The 26207-nt window shown below is 41.4% G+C and overlaps 2 protein-coding genes across 2 annotated transcripts; both read left to right on the forward strand.

Annotated features, from left to right (window-relative positions):
• Positions 1–6555: 6555 nt before the first annotated feature.
• On the forward strand, positions 6556–8568 carry LOC138892582 (uncharacterized). The gene is made up of 3 exons (XM_070176319.1): positions 6556–7250; positions 8211–8277; positions 8356–8568. The coding sequence occupies exons 1-3, from the start codon at positions 6556–6558 to the stop codon at positions 8566–8568; spliced, it is 975 nt and encodes a 324-aa protein (XP_070032420.1).
• Positions 8569–8656: 88 nt separating this feature from the next.
• LOC138892583 (uncharacterized) lies at positions 8657–11767 on the forward strand. Its single transcript, XM_070176320.1, has 3 exons — positions 8657–8982; positions 9359–9527; positions 11660–11767. The coding sequence occupies exons 1-3, from the start codon at positions 8657–8659 to the stop codon at positions 11765–11767; spliced, it is 603 nt and encodes a 200-aa protein (XP_070032421.1).
• The last annotated feature ends 14440 nt before the right edge of the window (positions 11768–26207 follow it).

Consider the following 26207-nt stretch of genomic DNA (forward strand, 5'->3'; position numbering starts at 1 on the left):
TTAGGGAGGACCTTTTGACTCTTGTAAAGTTGTAAGCTTATTACATCGTATACTCGACAAAATTTTTGATGTCCTTCCTCGCCTATATTTATCTGTAGTTACTTATCTTCATGCCCTTGTGCTTGTAGGATTGCTTCTGTACGAATATTTTGACTTTCTTCCCAGTGGCATTATCTTTTATTTCCCTAACACTTATACGGTACCTTTAACTTCCTCAACTCCTATCTGAATATATCTTAAGTATTACAATGTCATAACTGCGAGGCTGAATTTACTATATTGGGTTTTGCTATGTTTATCTTGCACGATCTGCTAATTTGTCTGCAACCTCTTGTCTAGCCATAGCTAGGCTCTTCCTGAATCAACTACTAACTACTCGTTGGCCCATCCTCATATCAATATTCCGTGTGATCTTTCTTGGTTCATTTATCAATAACATCCTGGGTAGGAACCCTTACTTCCTTTCCTTGGCATCGTGTTTGTATAATGTTCTGGAATCGTAGCATATATGTAGGCTTTGAATAAGTGCAATCGCATCACTTTCTCATTTTTATCTCATTCTTCCTTTAACATTTCATAGTTACTAGAACCACTTAATTCTGACTTAATGCCACATCACTCCATATTCCGCCCTTTAGGGGAGCACTAACATTTAGTGCTATGATGATCTACATATAAATATTTCACTTCTTCATCTTTGGCGTCTTTTCACATCATCGATGACCCTTACTCGCCTTGCGTTAATCCTTCTGTAACAAGGATAACAAATTTCTTTACACGCGGGAGTGACACTTAGTGTAACTGGCACATATAGTCCCTTAAGCTTAACTTTGCTCACATTGCTTGCTTTTGGGAAGCATCTTCCTGAATGACCATTCTCTGAATTTCTCATGAATCTTCTTCTGTTGTCCATTCTATTATCGCCGGAATGCAATTTGAAGTTCTCATGATGCCGACCATTATCAAATCACTTAGTCCCTAATTCATATTTAGTTTATCTTGTTCACCAATCCATAATGATCTCTATTACTCTGGGGTCTAACTTTTCCTTCTAGTAATCACGTTAGAGTCACGAACTTATTTCTCGAAATGAGGATGTGACTTTATGACCTATCCTCTTTTGTTGCCTCAAGGCATGTTACCTCTCGTATTTCCCTTTCCTTGTTTATAGACTCTGTAATAGTCTCATTTTTTTTTTGATCTACCGTTGCCATCCATGTATCACATCTTACTCATAATGCTTTATTAACTCTCTTCTTATTTCCCACTAATATTTATGTCTAACGCTTTATTCTGAAAACTTCAACAAGATATTCTTTTACTTTTAGCTCCCCTTACTCCATCCACTGGCTCTTCAGGTTTCCCATCTTTTTAAAAAAAAAAATTTGAACACTCTAGTATTCATATTTAGTTGTACTATTCTAGAGTGCACCATCTGGGTGTCTCACAAAAAGATCTATTAGCACATTTGCAATATCCTTCGGAAATGTCGACTAACACAAACAATCCATTCACCATTTTGGGTTACTCTAACCCCAGCCATATCCTGTTATCCCGTCCTTCTCTTATGCTACTTCTGTTAGCTTTCATAAGGCATCAATGAGATGGGTGTGGCCAATTGTACATACCTCTGTTATTATTGAAGGTAACTCAAAAGGCTTATATTCCTCTGCCTAAATTATAAATACTGATAATCTTCATTAACTGGGCGCCTCACACCCTTCTTCATCTTGCTTCTTTAACTTGTTGAAACTTGTATCTACCTCCTGAATCTCTCATTGCTTTTCACCATATGGGTAGATATTCTTACCTTAAGGCTCCTTAACAAGAAGCTTACACACATGTTCTGCTGAAAACTTTACATTTACTCATCATAAGCATGATGCAAAATCGAGTTCCTTTGACTCAACTCTTCCATAGCCACATTCAATCTCTAACCAACTGTCTTTCTGGATGTAGGTATCGTCTTATTACGAATAAAATAGAAGTTAGGAGTTTGAATTCTTATAAGTGAGCTCTATCACACGATCCAGAGTAAGAAGCAAGAGTGACAGTCCTAAAGGCCCTGTAGCCTCTTGCTTATAAGTGTGGTGCACAACACACCCATGAACAAGACTCTACTAGACACGGCTTGTAGACTCCCTATGACAGAACTGATGTATTACCACTTTTGTCACGACCCAAACTGATGGGCCGCGATGGGCAACCGGTACCTTACTCAATTGAGTACCAACGTAACGTATATTTCGTATGATGACCCAATATGATATAGAAATTTATGTACGTGACATACGGGCCTATAATGCCTACATGACCATTTGTACTCTCAAAACATAGGCCGACAAGGCCATACAATCTTTCATATACATGACATATATCTACAAGCCTCTAAGAAGACATAAACGTCATAAGGCCGGGACAGGGCCCTGACATACCAATCAATACGTGTCTAATGCATACTAACCAAATAGGCAACTCCGGAGCAAATGGAGAGCACCAACATCTTCCGATGAGCTGATAGCCTACTAGGAGGACTCTCGACCTGTCTATAGGGACCTACGGGCATGAAATGCAGCATCCACAGGAAAAAGGGACATCAGAATAAATAATGTACTGAGTATGTAAGGAATAAAAATCAGTAAATAATAGACATGAGAAACATGGAATAAAAGACTCAACATGTAAGTCTGAATAACTCTATGAATCAATAATATTTACAATACCATGCATATGCGTATAAATGTCATACCATGCATAGGTATATGCATACATTACATCAGCAAGCCTCTGAGGGCATCCCATTATAACATCTCGGCCACTGTGGGCAAATCATCAATATATACCAGCTGATCAGGTGGTGGTGCGTATATAACGCCGTATTCTTTTCCCATATCCCATATACATATAATATACAAGTATATAATGCCATATGGTCATTGGGTAAATGTACATGTATAAGTGAATGAAATACATATGAAATGCGTTAATATGATTTCTCAGAATGTCATAAGATCAATATACCTTCGATTAATATCATGAAATAAACTTTATCAATTTACTTATTTTATGAGACCCATGAATAGATGATAAAATAATAGGACACATGGGGAATCAAGAACATAGGCACTTCTAGTACTTCTATGAATAAAGTAACTTATGAAAGTCGTGCATTTACTCATTTCGTTTGTATCATATTGATCATGACGAAAGAAAGAAGGGACAGCCTTAACATACCTGGGCCGATTCTCTTGATAATCCCTATAATACATGTCAATTGGGACAAAACACATAACGGCGGATCGAAGTAGGGAAAATACGTATGATATTCTTGAGAAAGATTGCACCATGCTCTCTTAGAATCGTATTTTTTGCTACTGTAGCGTTATAAGGGTTCATAAGAATTCCCCTTGAGAAAGAGAATTCCATCCGTCAGAGTATCCAACATTGCTGGTCTTTGCAAGCAACGTTATCAAATAAGAAACCAAAGGACTCTAAATTACATACAGGCTGGTCCTATTATCAAATAAGAAACCATACAAGCAACGTTACTGGTCCTATTCTCCAAATTACATTCCCAAATAAGAAACCAACCAAGGTAGTTATCCAAAGGACTGTTACGTGTAATCAAGGCAACTTATGTATTTTGACTCATCGTGAATTGGTGCCACTTTGGCTTGGCTTAGTGCCATGTGGCAGCCCCAAAAACAATCCTTATCTACTTAATCCTACTTAATACCACAATTATCCCCACCATTAATCAATTATCCATATAATTAAGAATTATCTCAAATTACTTAAAATACTACTCACTTTTAACACACTTTATACACATTACTATCATGGTCATGTGGCACCTTGTATAACACTAGTCCATAAATACAGAGTATTATAGCTTGGACCGTATTTTATCTCAAAATGTCAAACTTTGCCGAAACTCATTTTCTTCGATTGGCTTACCATTTCACCTTTACGAATTTACTTATCACTTGCTTGAAATAGCATGACACTAATAATATCAAAATAATCTCATTCCCGAGCTTGCGACGATTAACTTACGACAAAACTTTAACATACAAAAATGCGGGATGTAACATCTCATTTTTGAGATTATATCAATTTACTTATGGCGTATTTCCACGTATGAAAATATGGGGTGTAACAGTACTGATTAGGGGCGACGCGTGCACGAGGCTCCACGATTGGGCTATGTGTTATTGATTAGCACTTGGGCTAGGATCCGCCCCTCTGGAGTCTGATATTGCAGCAAACGCAGGCACTGTGAAATATACATATTTTGGTGAGGGGCATTATGCGAGGCACCCGTACAGTGCTGAGTGTGATTGTGTGTGTGATGAGTATGGTCATTGTTCCAGGCACCGTTAGTGTGCCGAGTGTAGTTATACATGATCGTTTCGCTGTGAGGATATTGACTTGACATGTACATTTGACATGTAGTCATAGGGATGTACTTTCCTCATGCTAGCTGGTAAATGAAATGTCTTATCTATGTTGAGCTTTATTTATACTTGGAAAGCATGTCTAAATTTTCTATATTTGTGTACGAGCTGAACATGATATCTTTTGAGTTACTTACTTTTACTGTTTCATTTTATTCTGAGTTGTTATTGATTATTGATGTTGGTCACTAACTTTTCTTCCGAGCTCGTCATTGCTTTCAACCCAAGATAAGGTTTGTTACTTATTGAGTTCATGGGGTCGGTTGTACTCATACTACAGTCGGCACTTCATGTGCATATCCAAGTACTTTTGGGTACGGTGATTGCTAGGGTTGCATTGGAACCATTTTGTGGAGACTACGAGGTAGCTTCTATGTCGTTCACAGACCTTGAAGTTCTCTTCCCTTTACTTCTTTTGTTACTGTTATATTGCTCAGATAGTTGTATTGAGGATTTAGTCATGTATTTTTAAGATTCTATTATGCTTATGTACTCGTTGGCACCAGATCACTGGAATGGTTGTAGTTGTGTTTCGTTATTCTTCTTAGATATTTCATGATATTTCTATTGTTGAGATTATTAATTCTTTTTATTGAGTTCATTTTTATTGTGAAATTTTTTGCTTGCCTAGCAAGTAGTGTTAGGCGCCATCATGGCTCCGGTGGGAGTTTGGATCATGATAAGTTGGTATCAGAGCACTAAGTTGCCTAGGTCTCACGAGTCATGAACAAGTTTAGTAGAGTCTCGCAGATCGGTACGGAGAGGTCCATACTTATCTTCGAGAGGCTACCGAACTATTAAGAAACTTCACCTTCTTGCATCCTTGTCATGCGGATTTGTTAATTTTGAAGTTTGAATCTTGATTATTCTATTCTCTCATATATAGTGAGGACACATTTAGCTGATCACGCACCAGTGCCACCAGTCAGGGCCGTAAGAGGCTGGGGCCGAGGTAGAGACCGAGGTAGAGGCCGAAGTGAGGCTCGCACTAAAGCTAGAGCAGCACATGTGGAGCCACCAGTTGCTCAAGTGGAGGAGCAGGTTCCGGAGACTTTGGCTCAGATCTTAAGTGTGTACATGAGCTTGGCTTAGGAGTGTATGATCCCAGTTACACCAGCTACCTCACAGGCTAGGGGATGAGCCCAGACTATTGCCGCCCCATACACCAGAGCAAGTAGCTCAGGGGTATCAGACACCGAGGGTGTTACCAATTTAGCCAGTTGTTGCTGCTCAGGCCGAGGTTGTTCCACCTATGTCCAATGAGGAGTAGAATAAGTTGGAGCAATTTAAGAGGCTTGATCCTCGAGAGTTCAGCGGAGGAGAGTCAGAGGATGCTCAGGATTTTCTGGATCAGAGTCATCAAATTTTTCACACACCGGGTATTGCGGACACTAGTGGAGTTGCATTTACTACCTTTAAGCTGACAGGGGTAGCCTACAAATGGTGGTAGATCTATGAGTCATGTAGGCTAGCTGACGCATCAGTACTTACATGGCATTAGTTCTCAGTTCTCTACTTAGAGAAGTTTGTTCCACAGACTCGCAGAGAGGAGCTGCATTGGGAGTTTGAGCAGCTATGCCAGGGAGATATGACATTGACTTAGTACAAGATGAGGTTCGTGTATTTGGCACATCATGCAGTATGGTTGGTTTCTACTAAGAGAGAGAGAGAGAGAGAGATGAATAGGAGATTCATTGATTGACTTAATTATGGTCTATGTTACAGTTTTGCTCGAGAGGTCGAGACTAATGCTAGGTTTGACTAGGTGGTTGGTATTGCTAGGTGCTTGGATCAGGTTTGTAGGCTTGAGCGAGAGGAGAGAAAGTGTAAGAGGCCCCGTGGTTTAGGTGGTTTTGATGGTACCTCATCTGGAGGTCAGTCACATCACAGCAGAGGTCGCCCTTTTAGGCCCGCTCAGGCAGCTCATCAAATTCCTCGTGGATCGTTAGTAAGCCACAGTTCATACAGTGCATGTCCAATTCAGTAATCATTCAATTCACTCCCACATCACAACTTATACCGTACTCTATCAGTTTATGGTTCATTAGTATCGGGTTCTTCTAGTGGTTATTCCAGTTCACGGGGTCCAATTCAGGCCATGCAGTCACTCCTAGGTCGAGTTTGCTACGAGTATGGAGAGTTGGTGTATGAGAGGAAGTATTACCCTCGCTATTATAGAGGTCCGGTGCAGCAGGGAGGTCATACTATGACTCTCGCACTAGTTTCTACACCACCTGCTCAGCCAGCTCGGGGTGGAAAACATACGGGTCGAGGTTGCCCTAGAGGGGTAGGTCGTTCAGGCGATGGGCAGGCCCCTTGCTATGCCTTTCCAGCCAGGCCAAAGGCAGTTGCTTCTGACATCGTGATCACAGGTATTGTTTCCGTGTACCACAAAGATGCTCCAGTGTTATTTGACCCTGATTCCACTTATTTATATGTGTCATCATACTTTTCTCATTATTTTGATCTGCCTCGTGATTCTTTCGATATGCATGTTCATGTATCTATACTGGTAGGTGATTCTATTATGGTGGACCGTGTATATCAGTTCAATGTGATGACCATTGGGGGTTATAAGACTAGAGTTGATCTATTATTGCTCAACATGGTAGACTTTGATGCGATTTTGGGCATGTATTGGTTGTCATCATATCATGCTATTCTTGATTGTCACTCTAAGACCATGATGTTGGCTATACCGGGGTTGCCTAGATTGGAGTGGAGAGGCTCTCTGGATCATGTTCCTAGTAGCATGGTGTCTTTTCTGAAAGCTCAACGGATGGTTGAGAAAGGGTTTTTGGCGTAGTTGGTCTTTGTGAGAGATGTTAGTGCTGATACTCCTACTGTTAAGTCAGTTCCAATAGTCAGGGAGTTTCAGGATGTGTTTCCTTTAGACCTGCAAGGCATGCCACCTGACAAGGATATTTATTTTGGTATTGATTTGGTGTCGGGCACTCAGCCCCTTTATTCCACCGTATTGCATGGCACCAGTAGAGATGAAGGAGTTGAAGAAACAATTATAGAAGTTTCTTGATAAGGGTTTCATCAGGCCTAGTGTGTCGTCTTAGGGTACACCAGTATTATTTGTAAAGAAGAAAGATGGTTCTATGAGGATGTGCATTGACTACAGGCAGTTGAACAAGGTTACTATCAACAACAAATACCTACTACTGCATATTTTTGATTTGGCTGATTAGCTTCAGGGTGCTAGGGTGTTCTCGAAGATTGATTTGAGATCGGGGTATCATCAGTTGAATACCCGGGCTTCAGATATTCTGAAGACGGCATTCATGACCCGCTATGGTCACTATGTCTTTTTGGTGATGTCTTTTGGGTTGAACAATGCCCCAACAACTTTTATGCACTCGATGACCAACATATTCTAGCCCTACCTTGGATCCTTCGTCATAGTTTTCATTGATGATATATTGGTGTATTCTGCCAAGCAGTAGGATCATGAGCAGTACTTGAGATCTTGCTCCAGACTTTAAGGGAGAAGACGCTATATGCTAAATTTTCCAAGTGCGAGTTTTGGTAAGACTCGGTGGTATTATTGGACCACGTGGTGTCTAGTAAGGGGATTAAGGGGGAACCGAAGAATATTGAAGGAGTTTAGAGTTGGCCCAGACCGTCTACTACTACTGAGATCCGGAGATTCCTTAGGTTTGCTGGGTATTATTGCCATTTTGTGGAGGGGTTTTCATCTATAGCAGCCCCATTGACTAGATTGATGCATAAGGGTTCCCCATTCAGGTTGTTTGATGAGTATGAGGAGAGTTTTCAGAAGCTCAAGACAGCCTTGACTACAGCTCTAGTTCTGGTTTTACCTTCGGGATCGGGTTCTTATACAGCCTATTATGATGCTTCATAGATTGGCATTGGTTGTGTGTCGATATAGGAGGATAGAGTGATTGCTTATGCTTCACGTCAGTTGAAGCCCCATGAGAAAAACTACCCTATGCATGATTTGGAGTTGGCAGCTATTGTTCACATTCTCAAGATTTGGAGGCATTACCTTTATGATGTGTCTTGCGAGATGTTCATAGATCACAAGAGTCCCCAGAATTTATTTAAGCAAAAGGATCTGAACTTGAGGCAACGAAGGTGGTGATCTACTAAAGGACTATGATACTATGATTCTTTAACACCCAAGAAAGGCCAATGTGGTGGCCGATGCATTGAGTAAGAAGGTTGAGAGCATGGGGAGTCATGCTTTTATTCCAGTTGGGGAGAGACCGTTAGCTTTGGATGTTCAGACTTTGGCCAACAGGTGCATGAGGATGAATATTTTGGAGCCAAGAAGGGTTCTTAAGTGTGTCGTATCACGATCGTCTTTATTTGAGCATATCTATGCGCGTCGGTATGATGATCCCCACTTTCTTTTCCTAAAGAATACGGTGCAGCACGGTGATGCTAAGGAGGTTACTATTGGTGATGATGCGGTATTGAGGCTGCAGGGTCGGATTTGTGTTCCCAATGTGGATGGGTTGCGAGTGTTGGTACTTGAGGAGGCTCATAGTTCAAGGTATTTCATTCATCCGCGTGCCGCGAAGATGTACCAGGACTTGATGCAGCACTATTGAGGACGGAGGATGAAGAAGGATATTGTTGAGTATATTGCTCAGTGTTTGAACTGTCAGCACGTGAAGAACGAGCATTAGAGACCGAATAGGTTACATCAGAGTCTTGATATTACAGAGTGGAAGTGGGAGTGTATCATTATTGATTTTGTAGTTGTACTTCCACGGACCTTGAGGAGATTCATGAGATCAGTTTCTTCTGTTAGCAGAGTTCGCCTACAACAACAAGTATCAGTTGAATATCCAGATGGCTACTTATGAGACCTTATATGGGAGGCGGTGTCATTCTCCAGTTGATTGGTATTAGCTTGAGGAGACTAGGTTGTTGGATACTGATTTGGTCTGTGATGCTTTGGAGAAACTGAAGTTTATTCAGGAGCATCTTCGTACAACGCAGTCCAGGCAGAGGAGTTATGCTGACAGGAAAGCTTGTGATGTTGCATATATGGTGGGTGAGAAGGTTCTACTCAGAGTTTTGCCCATGAAGGAGGTGATAAGGTTCGAGAGGAAGGGCAAGTTGAGCCCTAGGTATTGGCCCTTTTGAGGTGCTTGAGAGAGTCGGAAAGGTGGCTTACATACTTGCTTTGCCACCTAGTCTATCGGGCGTTCACCCAGTGTTTCATGTCTCCATGCTCCTAAAGTAATATGGAGATTCGTCACGTGTATTGGACATCAGCACGATGTAGTTGAACGGGGATTTGACTTATGATATGGAGCCGGTGGCCGTTTTGGTCCGGTAGTTTTGAAAGTTGAGGTCAAAGAATATCACATCAGTGAAGGTTCATTGGAGAGGGAATCCGGTCGAGGAGGCTACTTAGGAGACTTAGCAGGAGATATGGAGCTGATATCCTCACCTTTTTTAGACTCCAGGTATGATTCTAGACTCGTTTGAGGACGAATGATTATTTAAGAGGGGGAGAATGTAATGCTCTAGCCGGTCATTTTTAGTATTTTAGCCTCACTTCCCCTATTTGATGCTTTACATATGTGCATTTGTGGTTACGTGACTTTCCGGGGTGGTTGGATTGGTTTCGGGGAGGTTTTGGAGTGAATTGGAACACTTAGTCGCAAGGTTGGAAGCTTAAGTTATAAAAGTTTACCGGAGTTTGACTTTTGTGTAGACAACTCCGGAATAGTGTTTCGATGGTTCTAATAGCTTTATATGGTGATTTTGGACTTAGGCATATGTTCGAATTTGGATTTGGAGGTTCGTAGGTCGATTTGGTGCTTTTGGCAAAAATTGGAAAGTTGAAGATTTGGAAGGTTGATAGGTTTGACCGGGAGTTGACTTTGTTGATACCGGGTTCGGATTATGGTTCTAGGAGTAGGAATTGAGGTGCAATTCGTAGTTTTGATGTTTTTTGGTGAGATCTGAGGCATGGAGTAGGTTCGTGTTATGTTTTGGGATTGGTTGGTATGGTTGGACGGGATCCCGAGGGCCTCAGGTGCGTTTCGGATTGGTTTCGACTTGTTTTGGATTGTATTGCATGGCTGAAGTGTTGCTAAGTCTGATGCTTTCGCACCTGCGGAGGACTGGTCGCAAATTCGACACCGCATATGCGGCCTTGGGGGTGCAGATGTGAGAGTGGGTTGGAGGAGCTATTTCCGCAGATGTAGAACTATTAACGTGGAAGTGAGACCGCACCTGCGATGAGAGACCGCAGAAACGGATGTATCCTTCCTAGGATTGATGATTTATTCGACCAGCTTAAGGGTGCCAAGGTGTTTTCCAAGATTGATGTGATATATGGTTACCATCAGATGATGATTAGGGCATCTGATGTCCCTAAGACGGCTTTTAGGACTCATTATGGTCATTACGAGTTCTTAGTGATGTCATTTTGCTTGACTAATGCCCTAGCAGCCTTCATGGATTTGATGAACCGAGTGTTCTAGCCTTATCTGGATTCCTTAATGATTGTCTTCATTGTTGATTTTCTGGTTTACTCTCGTAGTAGAGAGGAGCATGAGAAGCACCTACAGATTGTACTTCAGACTTCAAAGTATCGTCAGCTATATGCCAAGTTTTCTAAGTGTTAGTTCTGGTTAGACTCAGTTGCCATTTTGGGACATGTTACATCTTCCGAGGGTATCATGGTGTATCAAAAGAAGATTAAGGAAGTTCAGAACTGGCTTAGAGCTACTTCAGCTACAAAAATCTGGAGCTTCTTGGGTTCAACGAGTTACTATTGCCGGTTCATGAAGGGGTTTTCATCTATCTCGGATGGTCCGACGAGTGTGAGGAGAGCTTTCAGAAGCTCAAGACTGCCTTGATTACAGCCCCAGTATTGGTGTTTCCCGCGGGTTTGGGATCTTACACTGTATTATGATGCATCGTGTATTGTACTTGGCGTTGTATTAATACATAATAGTAGGGTGATTGCCTACGCGTCTCATCAGTTGAAGGTCCATGAGAATAATTACTCTATGCATGACTAGGAGTTAGCATCCATTGTTCACGCGCTCAAGATTTGGAGGTACTATATCTACGGCGTTCCATGCAAGGTCTACACCGACCATCAGAGTCTCCAACATCTGTTCAAGATGAAGGATATTAATTTGAGGCAGCGAAGAAGGTAAGAGTTATTTAAAGGCTATGATATCACCATATTATATCATCAGGGGAAGGCCGATGCCTTGAGTAGAAAAGTGGAGAGCATGGGCAGTTTGGCATTTTTACTGGCAGTGGAGAGGCCATTAGCCATAGATGCTCAGGCTTTGGCTAACTGATTAATGGGGTTAAATGCTTCGGATCCTAGCAGGGTTCTTGCTTGTGTTATGTCACAATCATCATGGTTGGAGCGCATCAAGGCTCCCTAGTTTGATTATCCCCACTTGTTTGTGTTGAAAGACATGGTGCAGCGGGGTGGTGCTAAGAAGGTGATTATTGGGTATGATGGTTTTATGCGGCTTCAGGGCCGGATTTATGTTCTGAATATTGATGGGTTGAGAGAGTTGATTCTTGAGGAGGCTCACAGTTCACAGTATTCTATTCACACTGGTGTCACGAAAATATATCGTGACTTGAAGCAGCACTATTGGTGGCGAAAGATAAAGAAAGATATTATTGGACATGTCTCTCAGTGCTTGAATTATCAACAAATGAAGTATGAATACCAGAAACCGAGTGAGTTGACTCAGAGATTGGTGATAACGAAGTGGAAATGGGATGCATCACGATGGACTTTGTGGTAAGCTTACCACGGACCTTGAGGAAGTAAGATGTTATTTGGGTCATTGTGGATCGGTTGACTAAGTTCGCACACTTCATTCCGGTGATGGCATCCTATTCTTCAGAGCTGTTGGCTCAGATTTATATCCGGGAGATTATCTGCCTACACATTGTGCCCATTTCTATCATTTCAAACCGGGACATGCAATTCACTTTATACTTTTTGAGAGCTGTTGGGAGTGCCGGTTGAGCTGAGTACATGTTTCATCCTTAGACGGACGGACAGTTTAAACGTACTATTCAGATTTTGGAAGACATGTTGCAAGCATGCTCTATGGATTTCTGGGGCATGTGGGACCAGTTTCTACCTCTAACGGAGTTTGTCTACAACAACAATTATCAGTCGAGCATCTAGATGGCTTTGTATGAGGCCTTATATGGGAGATGATGTCGTTCTCCAGTCGGTTGGTTTGAGCCCGGTGCAGCTAGATTGTTGGGCACAGACTTGGTTCGTGATGCTTTGAAAAAGGTGAAGGTGATTCAAGAGCGGCTACATACAGCACAATCCATACAAAAGAGTTATGCGGATTGGAAGATTTGAGAAGTGGCTTACATGGAAGGTAAGAATGTTCTTTGCCGAGTGTCGCCTATTAAGGGCGTGATGCGATTTGGGAAGAAAGGCAAGTTGAGCCCGAGGTTTATTGGCTCGTTTGAGATCTTGGAGAGAGTTGGGGAGGCTGCTAATAGGCTTGCATTGCCTTCTAGGGTAGCATGGGTACATCCGGTATTTCATGTCTTCATGCTTCAAAAGTACCATGAAGATAGGTCGCATGTTTTGGACTTCAACACGGTGCAGCTTGATGAGAATTTGACCTATGAGTAAAAGCGAGTGGCTATTCTAGACAGGCAGGTTTAGAAATTGAGATCTAAACATATTCCTTCTGTGAAAGTACGTCGTAGAGGTCAGCCAATTGAGGAGACTTCTTGGGAGTCCGAGTCCGATATGAGGAGTAGATACCCACATCGTTTTGCCAGTCTAGGTACATTTCTATGTCCGTTCTAGGACGAACATTTCTTTTAGAGGTGGAGAATGTAACGACCCGATAGGTCATTTTGAGTACTATCTTCCTTTTCTGTGTTCCAAGACTTTTTATAGCTCAATTTGGTGATTTATGAATTGCATGCGTAGTCCTTGTCGATATCCGAAAAGTCTATAAGTGAAATTTTAAAGAAAATATGAGTTTTGACTTTAAAAATGACTAGAGTTGACCACGGTAAATGTTTTTGGTAAACGACCTCGGATCGGTATTTTGATGATTTTGGTAGGTTCATATAATGAATTTGGACTTGTAACCATGTTTGGTTGGAGTCCCGGGTGATCTAAAATCCGTTTCTACGCATTATGTGAAAAATTGGAAAAATGAGTTTTGAACATGAATATCTTGAGTTTTAATACCGATTCTTCAATGTTGATGTTATTATGATACTTTGAGCTCGCAAGAGAGATTGTATGATGTTATTAAACTTGTGTGGATGTATGGATTGCAGTCCAAAGGGCTCGGGTGAGTTTCGGTTGCGTTGCGGATGGTTTTGGCTTAGCTAAGAATTTACTGTTGGTGTTAATCTGGAGGTCTTCCATTTGCGAGGAGGACCTGTTCGTAAATGCAAGCACCGCATTTGCGATGCCATGCTCGCATTTTCCATACTGGAGGGGGCTGGTTCAGCTTGGCTTTTGCGAATCTCCATTCGCATTTGCGAAGGTGGAGGTTTTCGCTTATGCGAGGGTTTTGTCGCATTTGCAATTGTGAGGAAATTAGGAGCAGCTTCGCATTTGCAAAGCATTGTTTGCATTTGCGGACTGCCCAGGGTTCGTATTTGCGATAAATTAATTGCTTTTGATATATTGAAGACTCAAAGGTTGGTTCGTAGTTGTGACAAGCTATTCGCTTTTGCAAGCATTGCAATTGCGAACAAGAGTTCGGAATTGCGATATCTGGAGCTAGGTAAAATATGAGAATTTTGGGACAGCTCATTTTACACCATTTTTTAACCCTAGACTCCATAGAGGAGTTTTCTTAAGAGAAATTTCTTCTCAATATCATAGGTTGTTCAATTTCAATTAGTTTTTCATGAATTTCAGCATCAAATCTAAGAATTTCAAAGTAGAAATTGGAGATTTTGGGTAGAATTTAGGAATTTTATAAAAATTGAGATTTAGACTTCAAATTAAGGTCGGATTTTGAAACAAATCACATATCCGAGCTTAGAGGTGAATGGGTAGTCGGGATTTGGTCTTAATTTTTGATTTCGACCATGTGGGGCTGGGTTGACTTTGTGTTGAATTTTTCAATTATGTTAAAAATTAAACCTTTTTCATTCGAGGATAGTTTCTAAAGCTTGTTTTGACTTGTTTGAACAATATTTGACTAGTCGATTGATTTGGAGGCTTGTTCTAACGGAAAAGTCGTGATGGATTGTTGATTGTGTTCCGGAAAGAGGCAAGTATTTAGGTTAATCTTGATTTGAGGGAAATAGGGTAATCGAGTCTTTTTGCTAGGTGATCTATGTCTTAGGGGCGGCGTATATGCAAGGTAACAGGTGTATATGTGTTGGCCATGGGCTAAGCATGGGGGTAGAATTAACATTATTTGTGCCATGTTATTTGTGTATTATATCTTCCATGCTTCAGATCGATTGTGTAATTATTTAATTTCTCGTATTTATGTTTTTTCCTATGTTTATATTATCGAGATATTGGGTGTTGAGATCATGGAATTGTCGATTGGTTGTTGGCATTAAATGTTGAAAGATTCTCATATGACGAGTTGTGTTTAAATAATATGATTGATGGTGAATTTGATTCCCATCTTGCTTGGTAATGTGTTGTATGTGATTGCTTGGTGAGGAATAGTGAAATGCATGAAGGGTATTGTTGTGCTTGTGAAAAAGAGTGATTGTGCACGAAGGGTATTTCTGTGCCTCATTTATATATTAATATTATTGCTTGAGTGAAGGATATGCACGAAGGGTGTTTCCATGCTTGTTATTATTTTATAATGTGTGAATGAGAGTAAAAGCACGAAGGGTGATGCTATATAATTTTTATTATTTTTTAATGTGAGGATGAAAGTAAAAGCACGAAGGGTGATGCCGTGTAATTATTTTTATATTATAATGTGAGGATGAGAGTAAAAGCACGAAGGGTGATGCCGTGCAATTTGGTTGATTTTATTGCTCTTTACATTGATATTTTGGATGTGGACTTGGCTTTGTGGTTTCGTTATTTACTTTTGAAAGAAGCTTACTCAGTAATACTTTACTCTATGTTTCCGTTTTATGCCCCTTCACTACTGTACTTATTATCCCTTCCACTTGTCATTATCTTGTTGTTATATTTGATACTCTATATGTTATTTCGTTACTTCTTGATATAATACTGCACAGGTTCATTGAAGGTATCTTGTCTTAGCCTCGTCACTACCCCGTCGGGGTTAGGCTCGACACTTACTGAGTATATTTGGTCGGTTGTACTCATACTACACTTCTACACTTCTTGTGCAGATCTAGATATCGGTACCAGCGGAGTCCCGAAGGGTACTTAGCAAATATCGGACATGTGATTTGAGGTAGAGCTAAATTCCATTCGCATGCCTTGAGTCATCTTCTAATTTCTATTGTATTGTTTCCATTTTTCGGACAGTGTTGTATTTCTTTTAAAACGGTGTATGCAGTAAACTTTAGAAGCTCATGTACTTGTGACTTCACATCTTGGGATGGTTTGCGTTAGATATTGGATTTAGAATTATTATATTTATCTCCAAATTATTTTTACGCTATGTTATTATCCTGGTTTTAGTCATTTATTGCAGTTCTTTCGTATTTTACTGTTGTGTGTTGGCTTGCCTAGAAAGCGGTGTTAGGCGCCATCATGACCCTGATTGGTTGGGATTTGGATCGTGATAATTTGAAGCCAAGATGAAGGAGATACAGGCTGAACCTCACAAACCAAGACCTAGGACTCGGTTTAGGCCATAGAGTACCTTCTTCAGTAGGCACACCTGATTTGGATGATTTGGATCAACAAAACCCAAAACCTGGGGCTGAGTCATATACATTTAATCTTGTTGATATCCATGTGTAGTGTCAGGGGCGGCTTTCCAGCCATGCCCCATGACCCCTTGGAAGTGCCCCATGGCGTCTTAGCAAGTCTCCCAACGCCTAGCGCCATGGACGGCCCCGTGGTCTTGGCTGCGCCAAGTGACAAGCGCGCAAGTGCCCCTGTCATCCCACCAATAGCCCTCGCCAGTGCCCAGCCACAGGCAGATGCCAACAGTATCACGCACGCAGACCGAGATGCCAAAGACAAGGCTGATGACAAAAGACCTGTTTCTACCTTGCAGAAAATTAAGTCCTTTTCATTGTAAATATAGAGTAGTTTTATTTCATGTACTTTTATTATGTTCCTCTAGCTTAGTTAGGCCAAGGCCTGTAACTTGGGTTTATTTTTTTTAAGCATTATTAAGGGGGATCAAGCAATCAAACTTTCTAGCAAGCAAGCAATTCTCTGTACTAGTGTCTCTCCACCTCGACACCATGTTGCGTTTCTGTAATAGCTTTCATTAATGGAATCAAGCTTTCTTTCATTATCAATTCTCTTTTTTGTTCTCTCAATTGCTCTTGACATTGGTTTTTTCGAACGGCACTGACAATCTAGTCTAGCGTATGGTGGGGACCTCAGTTGGTGCACAGTAACTACACAGACATCAGTTGCTTAGCCTTACGTCGCCCTTCCAAGGAATCTCAAGAAGACACCCCGTAACAAAATCACGGTGAAGAACAAGTACCCTATTCCGCTAATGGCAGACTTGTTCGATAGGCTAGGTGGTGCGACGGTGTTCACCGAAATAGACCTGAAGACAGGTTATTGTCAAGTTCGTATTGCGGAGGGTGATGAACACAAGACGACCTGTGTGACCAGATATGGGTCGTACGACTTCGTGGTTACGCCATTCGGCTTGACTAACGCTCCAGCCACATTTTGTACCCTGATGAACCAAGTCTTCCGAGAATACATTGACGCATTTGTGGTAGTTTATTTGGATAACATTGTGGAATATAGCCAAACATTGGAAGAACACATGGAGCACTTGCGGAAGGTCCTAGGCCGATTGCGGGAGTACGAATTATATGCAAAGCTATTCAAGTGATCCTTTGCTCAAAAACATATTGACTTCCTCGGACATGTCATCGAGGAAGGGCTGATCAAGATGGACCAGCAGAAGATTTAGGTTATTACAAATTGGCCACCGCCTAAGGATATCCACGCCTTGAGAACGTTCCTTGGCCTATGCAACTTCTATCGGCAATTTGTGAACAATTACTCCCTCATCGCAGTGCCATTGACAGAACTCCAAAAGAAGGACACACCTTGGGATTGGGGACCCGGGCGAGCGGCGGCCTTTAACGCATTGAAAGCGCCTATGTCTAGTAGCCCCGTCTTGGCCCTCCGTGATTTGGCCAAGCCGTTCGAGGTACAAACGGATGCCTCCGACTATGCCCTTGGAGGGGTATTGCTACCAGAAGGGCATCCAGTAGCGTACGAGAGTCGAAAGCTGAAAGATGTAGAGCGGCGTTATGCTACCCACGAAAAAGAATTATTGGCTGTCGTCCATTGCTTACGCCTTTGGAGGCACTATCTGCTGGGAACCCCGTTCGTGGTCAAGACAGACAACACGGCGCTTAGCCATTTCATGACCCAGCCAAAGTTGAATGGCTACCAAGCCCGATGGCAGGAACTCTTAGCAGAATTTCACTTCAACCTGGAGTACCGAAGTTGTAAGACTAACCAGGTTGCTGATGCGCTCAGTCGGAGGGCTGACTTAGCATCGGCGTGCCTACTCGCCACCCTAAAGGTGAGCGAAGTAGCCACGACCATAAAAGACCAGATACATTATCTAATCATCAAGGATCATACTGCATAGTATTTGGTTGATCTGGTAGGACAGAGCAAGACTCGCCAGTTATACTTAGAAGATGGGTTCCTGAAAGAGAAAGGGAACCGACTTTATGTTCCTAAAGGAGGAGATTTGTGAAGGACTCTTCTGATAGAATGTCATGATACATTGCGGGTCGGACATCCCGGTGAAGAATGCACCATGGCATTACTTCGCAGCACATATTATTGGCCTCAAATAGCTGATGATGTCGCTCAGTATGTGAAGACTTGTCTAGTATGCCAGAAGAACAAGTCGAACCGCTTGACACAAGTGGGACTCTTGAAACCACTACATGTCCCAAAGAGACCATGGGAAAGCGTTTCTCTGGATTTCATCACTGGGTTGCCCAAGGTCGAACATCACACAACTATCTTGGTTGTGGTGGATCGGTTTTCCAAGTATGCTACCTTTATAGCAGCCCCACAATATATATCAGCAGAAGATACATCTCGACTCTTCTTCTCTCATGTCGTCAAATATTGGGGCCTGCCTAAAGACATCGTTAGTGATCGCGACTAACAAAGTTTTGGACCCAACTCTTTAAGTGCCTCGGGTCAAAATTGAGTCACAGCTCAAGTTTTCATCCGCAATCTGATGACTAGATGGAGCGGTTCAATGGTATGCGGGAGGAATATCTGCGCCACTTTGTAACCGGATCGCAGAAGGATTGGGTGAAACTTCTGGATGCTGCTCAACTGTGTTTCAATTCACAAAAGAGCTCTAGTACAAACAAAAATGCTTTTGAAATTGTTACCGAACAACAGCTACTCCCACACACCGTGAATGTACCAAATATGTCAAAATCACCTCGAGCTGCTAGCTTCTCAAAAGAATGGAAGCGAAATTTGGATATAGTGCGAAGCTATATTGTCAAAGCCCAAAAGCGGATGAAGAGACATGCTGACCAAAATTGTCACTTTGTTGAATACCAAGTAGGCGACAAAGTGATGGTCAAAATCCCAAAGCAGTACCTATTTGTAGGGGTCCATGACCCTCACCTATTGCAAAAATATATTGGACCCTTGTCCATTGAAAGACGCATTGGGAAAGTTGCATATCGGGTGGAGACCCCAGCTTGGTGGAAAATCTATCATGTCTTCCATGTCAGTCTTCTTAAACCTTTTCGGGAAGACATGGAGGATCCTTCACGGAGCCAACTCACAATACCCAGTATTCGAGGCCCCAATTCAACTCACGCCTCAATGAAAGATCACCAAGAATTCTTGGTGAAATGGGAGGGTTGTGATGCATAGGAGAATACATGGGAGAGGGGAACAAACCTCAAAGCCTACAAGAGCCTAATTGATGATTATCTTGCAAGTAAGGCGCAGAGGACGTCGCCAACTCAGGTGGGGAAGAAATGTCATGGGCGGCTTTCCAGCCATGCCCCATGACCCCTTGGACGCTCCCTATGGCGTCCTAGCAAGCCTCCCAATGCCTAGCGCCATGGACGGCCCCGTGGTCTTGGCTGCGCCAAGTGACAAGCGCATATGTGCCCCTGTCGCCCCACCGATAGCCCTCGCCAGCCGCAGGCAGATGCCAACAGCACCGCGCACGCAGACCGGGATGCCAAAGACAAGGTTGCTGACAACGGACTTGTTTCTACCTTGCAGAAAACTAGGTCCTTTTCATTGTAAATATAGAGTAGTTTTATTTCATGTACTTCCATTATGTTCCTCTAGCTTAGTTAGGCCAAGCCCTGTAACTTGGGTTTATTTTTTTTAAGCATTATTAAGGGGGATCAAGCAATCAAACTTTCTAGCAAACAAGCAATTCTCTGTACTGGTGTCTCTGCCTCTCGACAGCGTCTTGCTTTTCTGTAATAGCTTTCATTAATGGAATTAAGTTTTCTTTCATTCTCAATTCTCTTTTCTGTTCTCTCAATTTCTCTTGACATTGGTTTTCTTGTACAGCACTGACAATCTAGTCTAGTGTATGTAGGAGATCTCAGTTGGCGAACAGTAACTACACGAACATCGGTTGTTTAGCCTTACGTCGCCTTTCCAAGGAATCTCATGAAGGCGTCGCGAAATAGTAGGAATGCATATTTTTCTAAAAGACCAAAGCAGGCTAACATCAACTGATAAAATTACCCATATATTTTTAACTTCACCTGCCTAGATGTATAAGCTTCGGACAGTCCGAGAAACAAGCTCAATATGACAACTCTTTCCCTGCCTTCCATTTTCCAATCAAAACTAATTCTGATACAGCTTGTAATTTGACCAGACCAAGTCTTGAGAATTGTGCACAATATACTTTTTCCTAGTGGGACACCCACAACATGCAGCTTCAGCAACGAGCCGGTCCTTCCTTCGCGTTGCTTGATTTGGTCAAACAATTGCATGCACCAGTAATTAAAAGTGAGCCGGTCCTTCCTTCGCGTCTCTTGATTTGGTCAAACAATTGCATGCACCAGTAATTAAAAGTTGTCATACTTAAACGATAAAGAAGAGAATAGTATTCCTTCCGTTACTATTTAAATGAGGTAATTTGATTCAGTACGGAGATCAACAACAATAATAACCAAATATAATTTTATTAGTGGGGTCTGGGGAGGGTAGTGTCTACGTAGAGAGGCTGTTTCCAATAGACCATCGGCATCCTTCCCTCCAAGAACTCCCCACCTTGCTCTTGGGATGACTCAAACTCACAACCTCTTGGTTGGAAGTGGAGGTTGCTTACCATCAGAGCAACCCTTCTCGGTATGGAGATCAAGAAAAAAAAAATTTTAAATTTGTGATCTTAAAAGCTTAAGGGATTAAAGTTTTGTGGGGCCATGACATTTGTGTGGTTATAAAAGCTTTTCATTAAGGGTAAAATGAAGAGTTTAAAGTAGAATTATTTCCAAATTTTAAAATGTATCATTTATTTTATAACAGACTATAAAGAAAAGTAGCTCATTTAATTTGAAACGAAGGGGTATTAGAATTTTGGAAAAAAAGATAATCATTATAACAGGTGTACGACTGAATAAGAAAATTATTTACACCACAATTTACTAAACCACTTTAATTTGAATAGAATCTATTTTGTCCAGTCTTTGCCTTACTTTCTCGTTTTTACTTGTTATTAACGAGCATTCCTACTTTACACTGACTTGCTTCTAGTGATGGTTTTATTGTCTTCCCAATAGGTTGCTCAAAACAGGAATTTATCACAGGACCTCAACATACATAATTTAAGACTTCGGAAATGAAGAATGCTTTCGAATCTTCAACTTTTCTTTCAAACATACCTCACAAGAGAAAGTTTATGCTCCAATTTCTTGTGCCCCAAAACAAGTTGCCTCTTTCTTTCAGATCATAAGCAGTACATTCTTTCTGTTGATGCTAGAAGAAATAGAAGATATCGTATGGTAGTGGTATCTCTTCTGCAAGAGTACAGACAATGAGATAAACCGCCTCCTTTCAAAAACTCTCCTGTAGAAAACCTTTGATCGTACGAATTCTTCATCTTCTGTGCACAAGTTAAAACTGTTCTCGAATTTCAGGTGATAAAGGAGCATCTGTGAGCGAATAATTACATGTGCTTTTGATGGGAAATATGTGGAGATTAAAATGGAATCTTATTTTATGGATTGTCGGTGTGAAGAAGCTATTTAAACCTACACAGTTTGCAGCTTCAAGGGCACCTCCTGTTGTCACTTACGATCTCATTCTTATTTAAAAACAAAAGAAAAATCTATAAAAGTTTAGCCTTAGCAAAGATCAGTGTAAGTACTGACTAACAAAACTTTCAAAGAGTAAAGTCCTATATTAGGATTAAATTTGCATTTCTCTTACAGACCATTTGCCTCTATTTCCATAAAGTACATGTATTGCTGATGCTATAAGAAGCATTTCAAACTTCCAATTGAATAAAAATAGAGTTAAAAATTGCATAAATATGCTTCAACTCTGAATGCAATACTGGCATACCATGTGCAGCTAAGAATAACTCAACAATTTGAAGGTCCGCTGCAGAGAATGAATAACACTATCTTAAAGCTCAATTTGATGAGATTAATAGAAAAGTGTTCCGCCAATGATTTCTTTAACTCTTGATTGTTAAGTTCCAGAGTCCAGACTAACCATGGATGCTCTAAACTTCATACGCACCAGCACAGATCATAGATCAAGAAACAACTGGTGTTCAGGAATCCCAAATCAAATTAGATCATGGTAATAAGAGGGATATGGAAATTGTCACAACCCAAAACACACTAGTCATGATGGCACCTAACCCCAACCCGCTAGATAAATCAACAGTCACATAATAATAATGAAATTGAATAAACATGGTTTAATAACTCATCAGCAGAAAATTATCATGAAGTAATTGAGAATATAACCATAATACTACTATGACCATCCCAAAATATGGTGTCAACGAGTTCACGAGCACTACTGAATAACAAGATACAAGCAAAATCCTCTAATACAACTGTCTGATTAATAGAACAGTAAAGATAGAAATAACTGAAAAAGAACTTCAAGGACTGCGGACGACATAACAGCTATCTCGTAGTCTCCCAAAACGCTGGCAACAACTCAAGTCTGAAAACCACCTCGACCGGATGTACTTGGATCTGCACACGAAGTGCAGAGTGTAGTATGAGTACAATCGGCCCCATGTACTCAATAAGTAACAATACTAACCTTGGGCTGAAAGCAGTGACTAACTCAGAAACAAAGGTCAGATGCCAATATCAATAACCAGTAACAGTTTAGAATATAAAAGGGAAGCAATAGAAACAGGTAGCTCAGGGATATTATGATCAACTTGTTCACATTACGAGAATTTAGGTATGCTTTCAAGTATAATAGTTAAAACCCAACAAAGATAAAGCATTTTATTTATCAGTTATCATGAGGAGAGTACATCACTATGCCTACATGTCAAATAAATAACATTAGAGGGGATCCACAAAATATTCACTCTTAGCACTGTACGGGTGCCTGGCATATTTGTCCATCATCAAGCACGTATATAAAATATTGTGCCTGCGTCCACTACTGGCATGCCAGACTCCGGAAAGGCACATCATGCCCAAGCGCTAATCATGATCATTTAGGATAATAGTGAGGCTCGTTTCATGCGTAGCCCCAAAACCATAATACTTAGCCTAATATGGGCCTACATATGTGTCACCTCAAAATCAATACTAAACTGGCTCTATGACCCAAACTCAGTCATTTACCGTTCATGTCTCAAATAAACACATCTCAAAATACTCAGTTTAACAGTGTTACACATAAGAGGCATCAACAATATGTGAGGAACCAAATAAGAAGTACTGAGACAGAGATATGATACACGGATACAATATCATGACTGAGAACATGTGTGAAAATACGACATATAGCTCTAAAACAGCAAGAATAGTCCTATCAAGTCTCAAATAAATAGCACCTAGCCTAGACATAATGTCTAACATGAATCACAGTTCAAATGATCAAACAAGTAGGAAAATGTGGGGGTAACAAGATATGATACCAAAACAAGCCCGGTAATAGCCTGAAGGCCTCCCCAAACCATGAACATACTGGCGCATGTACACACGCCTGTCACATAGCGCATACGTCACCCTGATATCTTTCATATAATGTAGTTCTAAGGGTTAAATATCCTTAAATCCAAGTTTAGATATATTACTTACCTCAAAGCGCGCAACTCAACACTCCAACAAGCCCTTGCCTCTTGAACCGGCCTCCGAAAGACTCGAATCTAGTCACAAACAACTTAATACCAACAATAATAGCTATAAGAAACAATTCCAAAAAATAAAGCTAAGGTCTTGAGTCAAATACACAAAGTCAACCCAAAAGGTCAACCCCAGGCCCGCACCCTAAAACTCGACAAAATTTGCAAATTCTGAAAACCCATTCAATTACGAGTCCAACCTTACTAATTTCATCCAATTTCATCCTCAAATCGACCCCTAAACCACCAAATCTCGCTCTCCAATAACATAGTCGAAAAATCCCAAATTTCACCTCACATTCACATAAACTAGGTGTAATAATCAATGGGTAATCAATATCTATCATTAAAAGTGATTAAACTTCACTTACCTCTTGAATTATGGTGAAAAGCCCTCCGAAATTTGCGCTTAGCCGAGTTCCAAAATCTAAAATGAGAACAAAAGAACCAAACCCTCGTTTATAAAGTCTACCCAGCGATTTCACACCTGCGGCTCACTTAACCGCATCTGCATCCAAAAGTCGCATCCGCGATCTAACAAAGCCTCCAGCCTTTTCGCTTTTGCGGACAAAGTTTCTCTTCTATGGGTCCGCTTCTGCGGACACCCTCCGCATCTGCAGCCTCTAAAGCCCTTAGCCTCTTCTGCATTTGCGGACAACCTTTCGCATTTGCACTCCAAAAATGCGGCTCCCCGTCCGCATATGCAACCACAGCCTTGCCCAGCTAACCCCACTTCTGCGATACATCAGTCGTTTCTACAGCTTCGCACCTGCGGCCATAATCTTGCAGGTGCAATCACATCAGCACCTCAAGCTTCAGCATTTCCCTTAACTCCAATTATGATCCGCTAACTATCCGGAACACTCCTGAGGCCCCTAGGACCCCATAAAATCATGCCAACAAATCCTAAAACACGATACGAACTTACTCGAAGCCTCAAATCACATCAAACAACATCAAAATCATGAATTGCGCCTCAATTCAAGCCTAATGAACTAATGAACTTCCAACATTTAAAACCAATGCCGAACCATACCAAATGAACTCCGAATGACCTCAAATTTTGCACACTAGTCCCAAATGATACAACAGACCTATTTTAATTTCGGGAAAAAAAATCTGAACCCGATATTAATAAAGTCAACTCTCAGTCAAACCTCTCAACCTTCCAAACCTTCAACTTTCCAACTTTCGCTAAAAAGCCTCAAACCAGCTACGGACCTCCAAATCAATATACAGACATACGCCTAAGTCCAAAATCACCATACGAAGCTATCATAATCATCAAAACTCCATTCCGGAGTCATCTAAACAAAAGTCAAAGTTCGGTCACCTCTTTCAACTTAAGCCTTCATCCTTGGGACTAAGTGTCCCAGTTTACTCTGAGTCATTCCCGAAACCAATCCAACCACCCCGGTAAGTAACATAGCCACAAATGAACATAGAAGAAGCAATAATTAGGGGATCGGGGCTACAATATACAAAATGACCTGGCTACATTCTCCCTCTCTTAAACAAACGTTCATCCTCAAACGGGTCTAGAATCAACCTAGAGTCTCAAATAGGTGTGGATATCTGCTCCATATGTCCTTCTCGGTCTCCCATGCATCCTCCTCGGTTGGCTAACCTCTCTAGCGAACTTTCACTTATGCTATATTCTTTAACCTCAACTTTTGAACCTGCCGGTCCTAAATAGCTACCGGCTTCACATGTTAAGTCAAATCCCTATCCAGCTGAACCATACTGAAGTCCAAAACATGTGACAAATCACCATAATACTTCCGAAACATAGAAACATGAAACACTCTATGAACACCCGATAGACTAGGCGGCAAGGCAAGTATGTAGGCCACCTATCCAATCCTCTCAAATACCTCAAAAGGACCAATTTACCGAGGGCTCAACTTGCCTTTCTTCCCAAACCTCATCACACCCTTCATGGGTGAAACTCTGAGCAACACCTTCTCACCCATCATGTATGCAACATCGTGAACCTTCCTATTGGCATAACTCTTCTGCATGGACTGGCGTTGCACGAAGCCGCTCCTGGGTCATCTTAACTTTCTCCTTAGTATCACAGACCAAATCAGTGCCCAACAACCTAGCCTCCCCAGGCTCAAACCAACCAATCGGAGAACGACATCTCCTCTCATACAAGGCCATATAAGGAGCCATCTAGATACTCGACTGAAAGTTGTTGTTGTAGGAAAACTATGCTAATGGAAGAAACTGATCCCATGAACTCCCGAAGTCCATAACACAAGCACATAACATGTCCTCCAAGATCTAAATGGTGCGCACGGACTGTCCGTCCGTC

The sequence above is a fragment of the Nicotiana tomentosiformis genome, chromosome 5 (assembly GCF_000390325.3).
Source record: "Nicotiana tomentosiformis chromosome 5, ASM39032v3, whole genome shotgun sequence".
Taxonomy (NCBI): domain Eukaryota; kingdom Viridiplantae; phylum Streptophyta; class Magnoliopsida; order Solanales; family Solanaceae; genus Nicotiana; species Nicotiana tomentosiformis.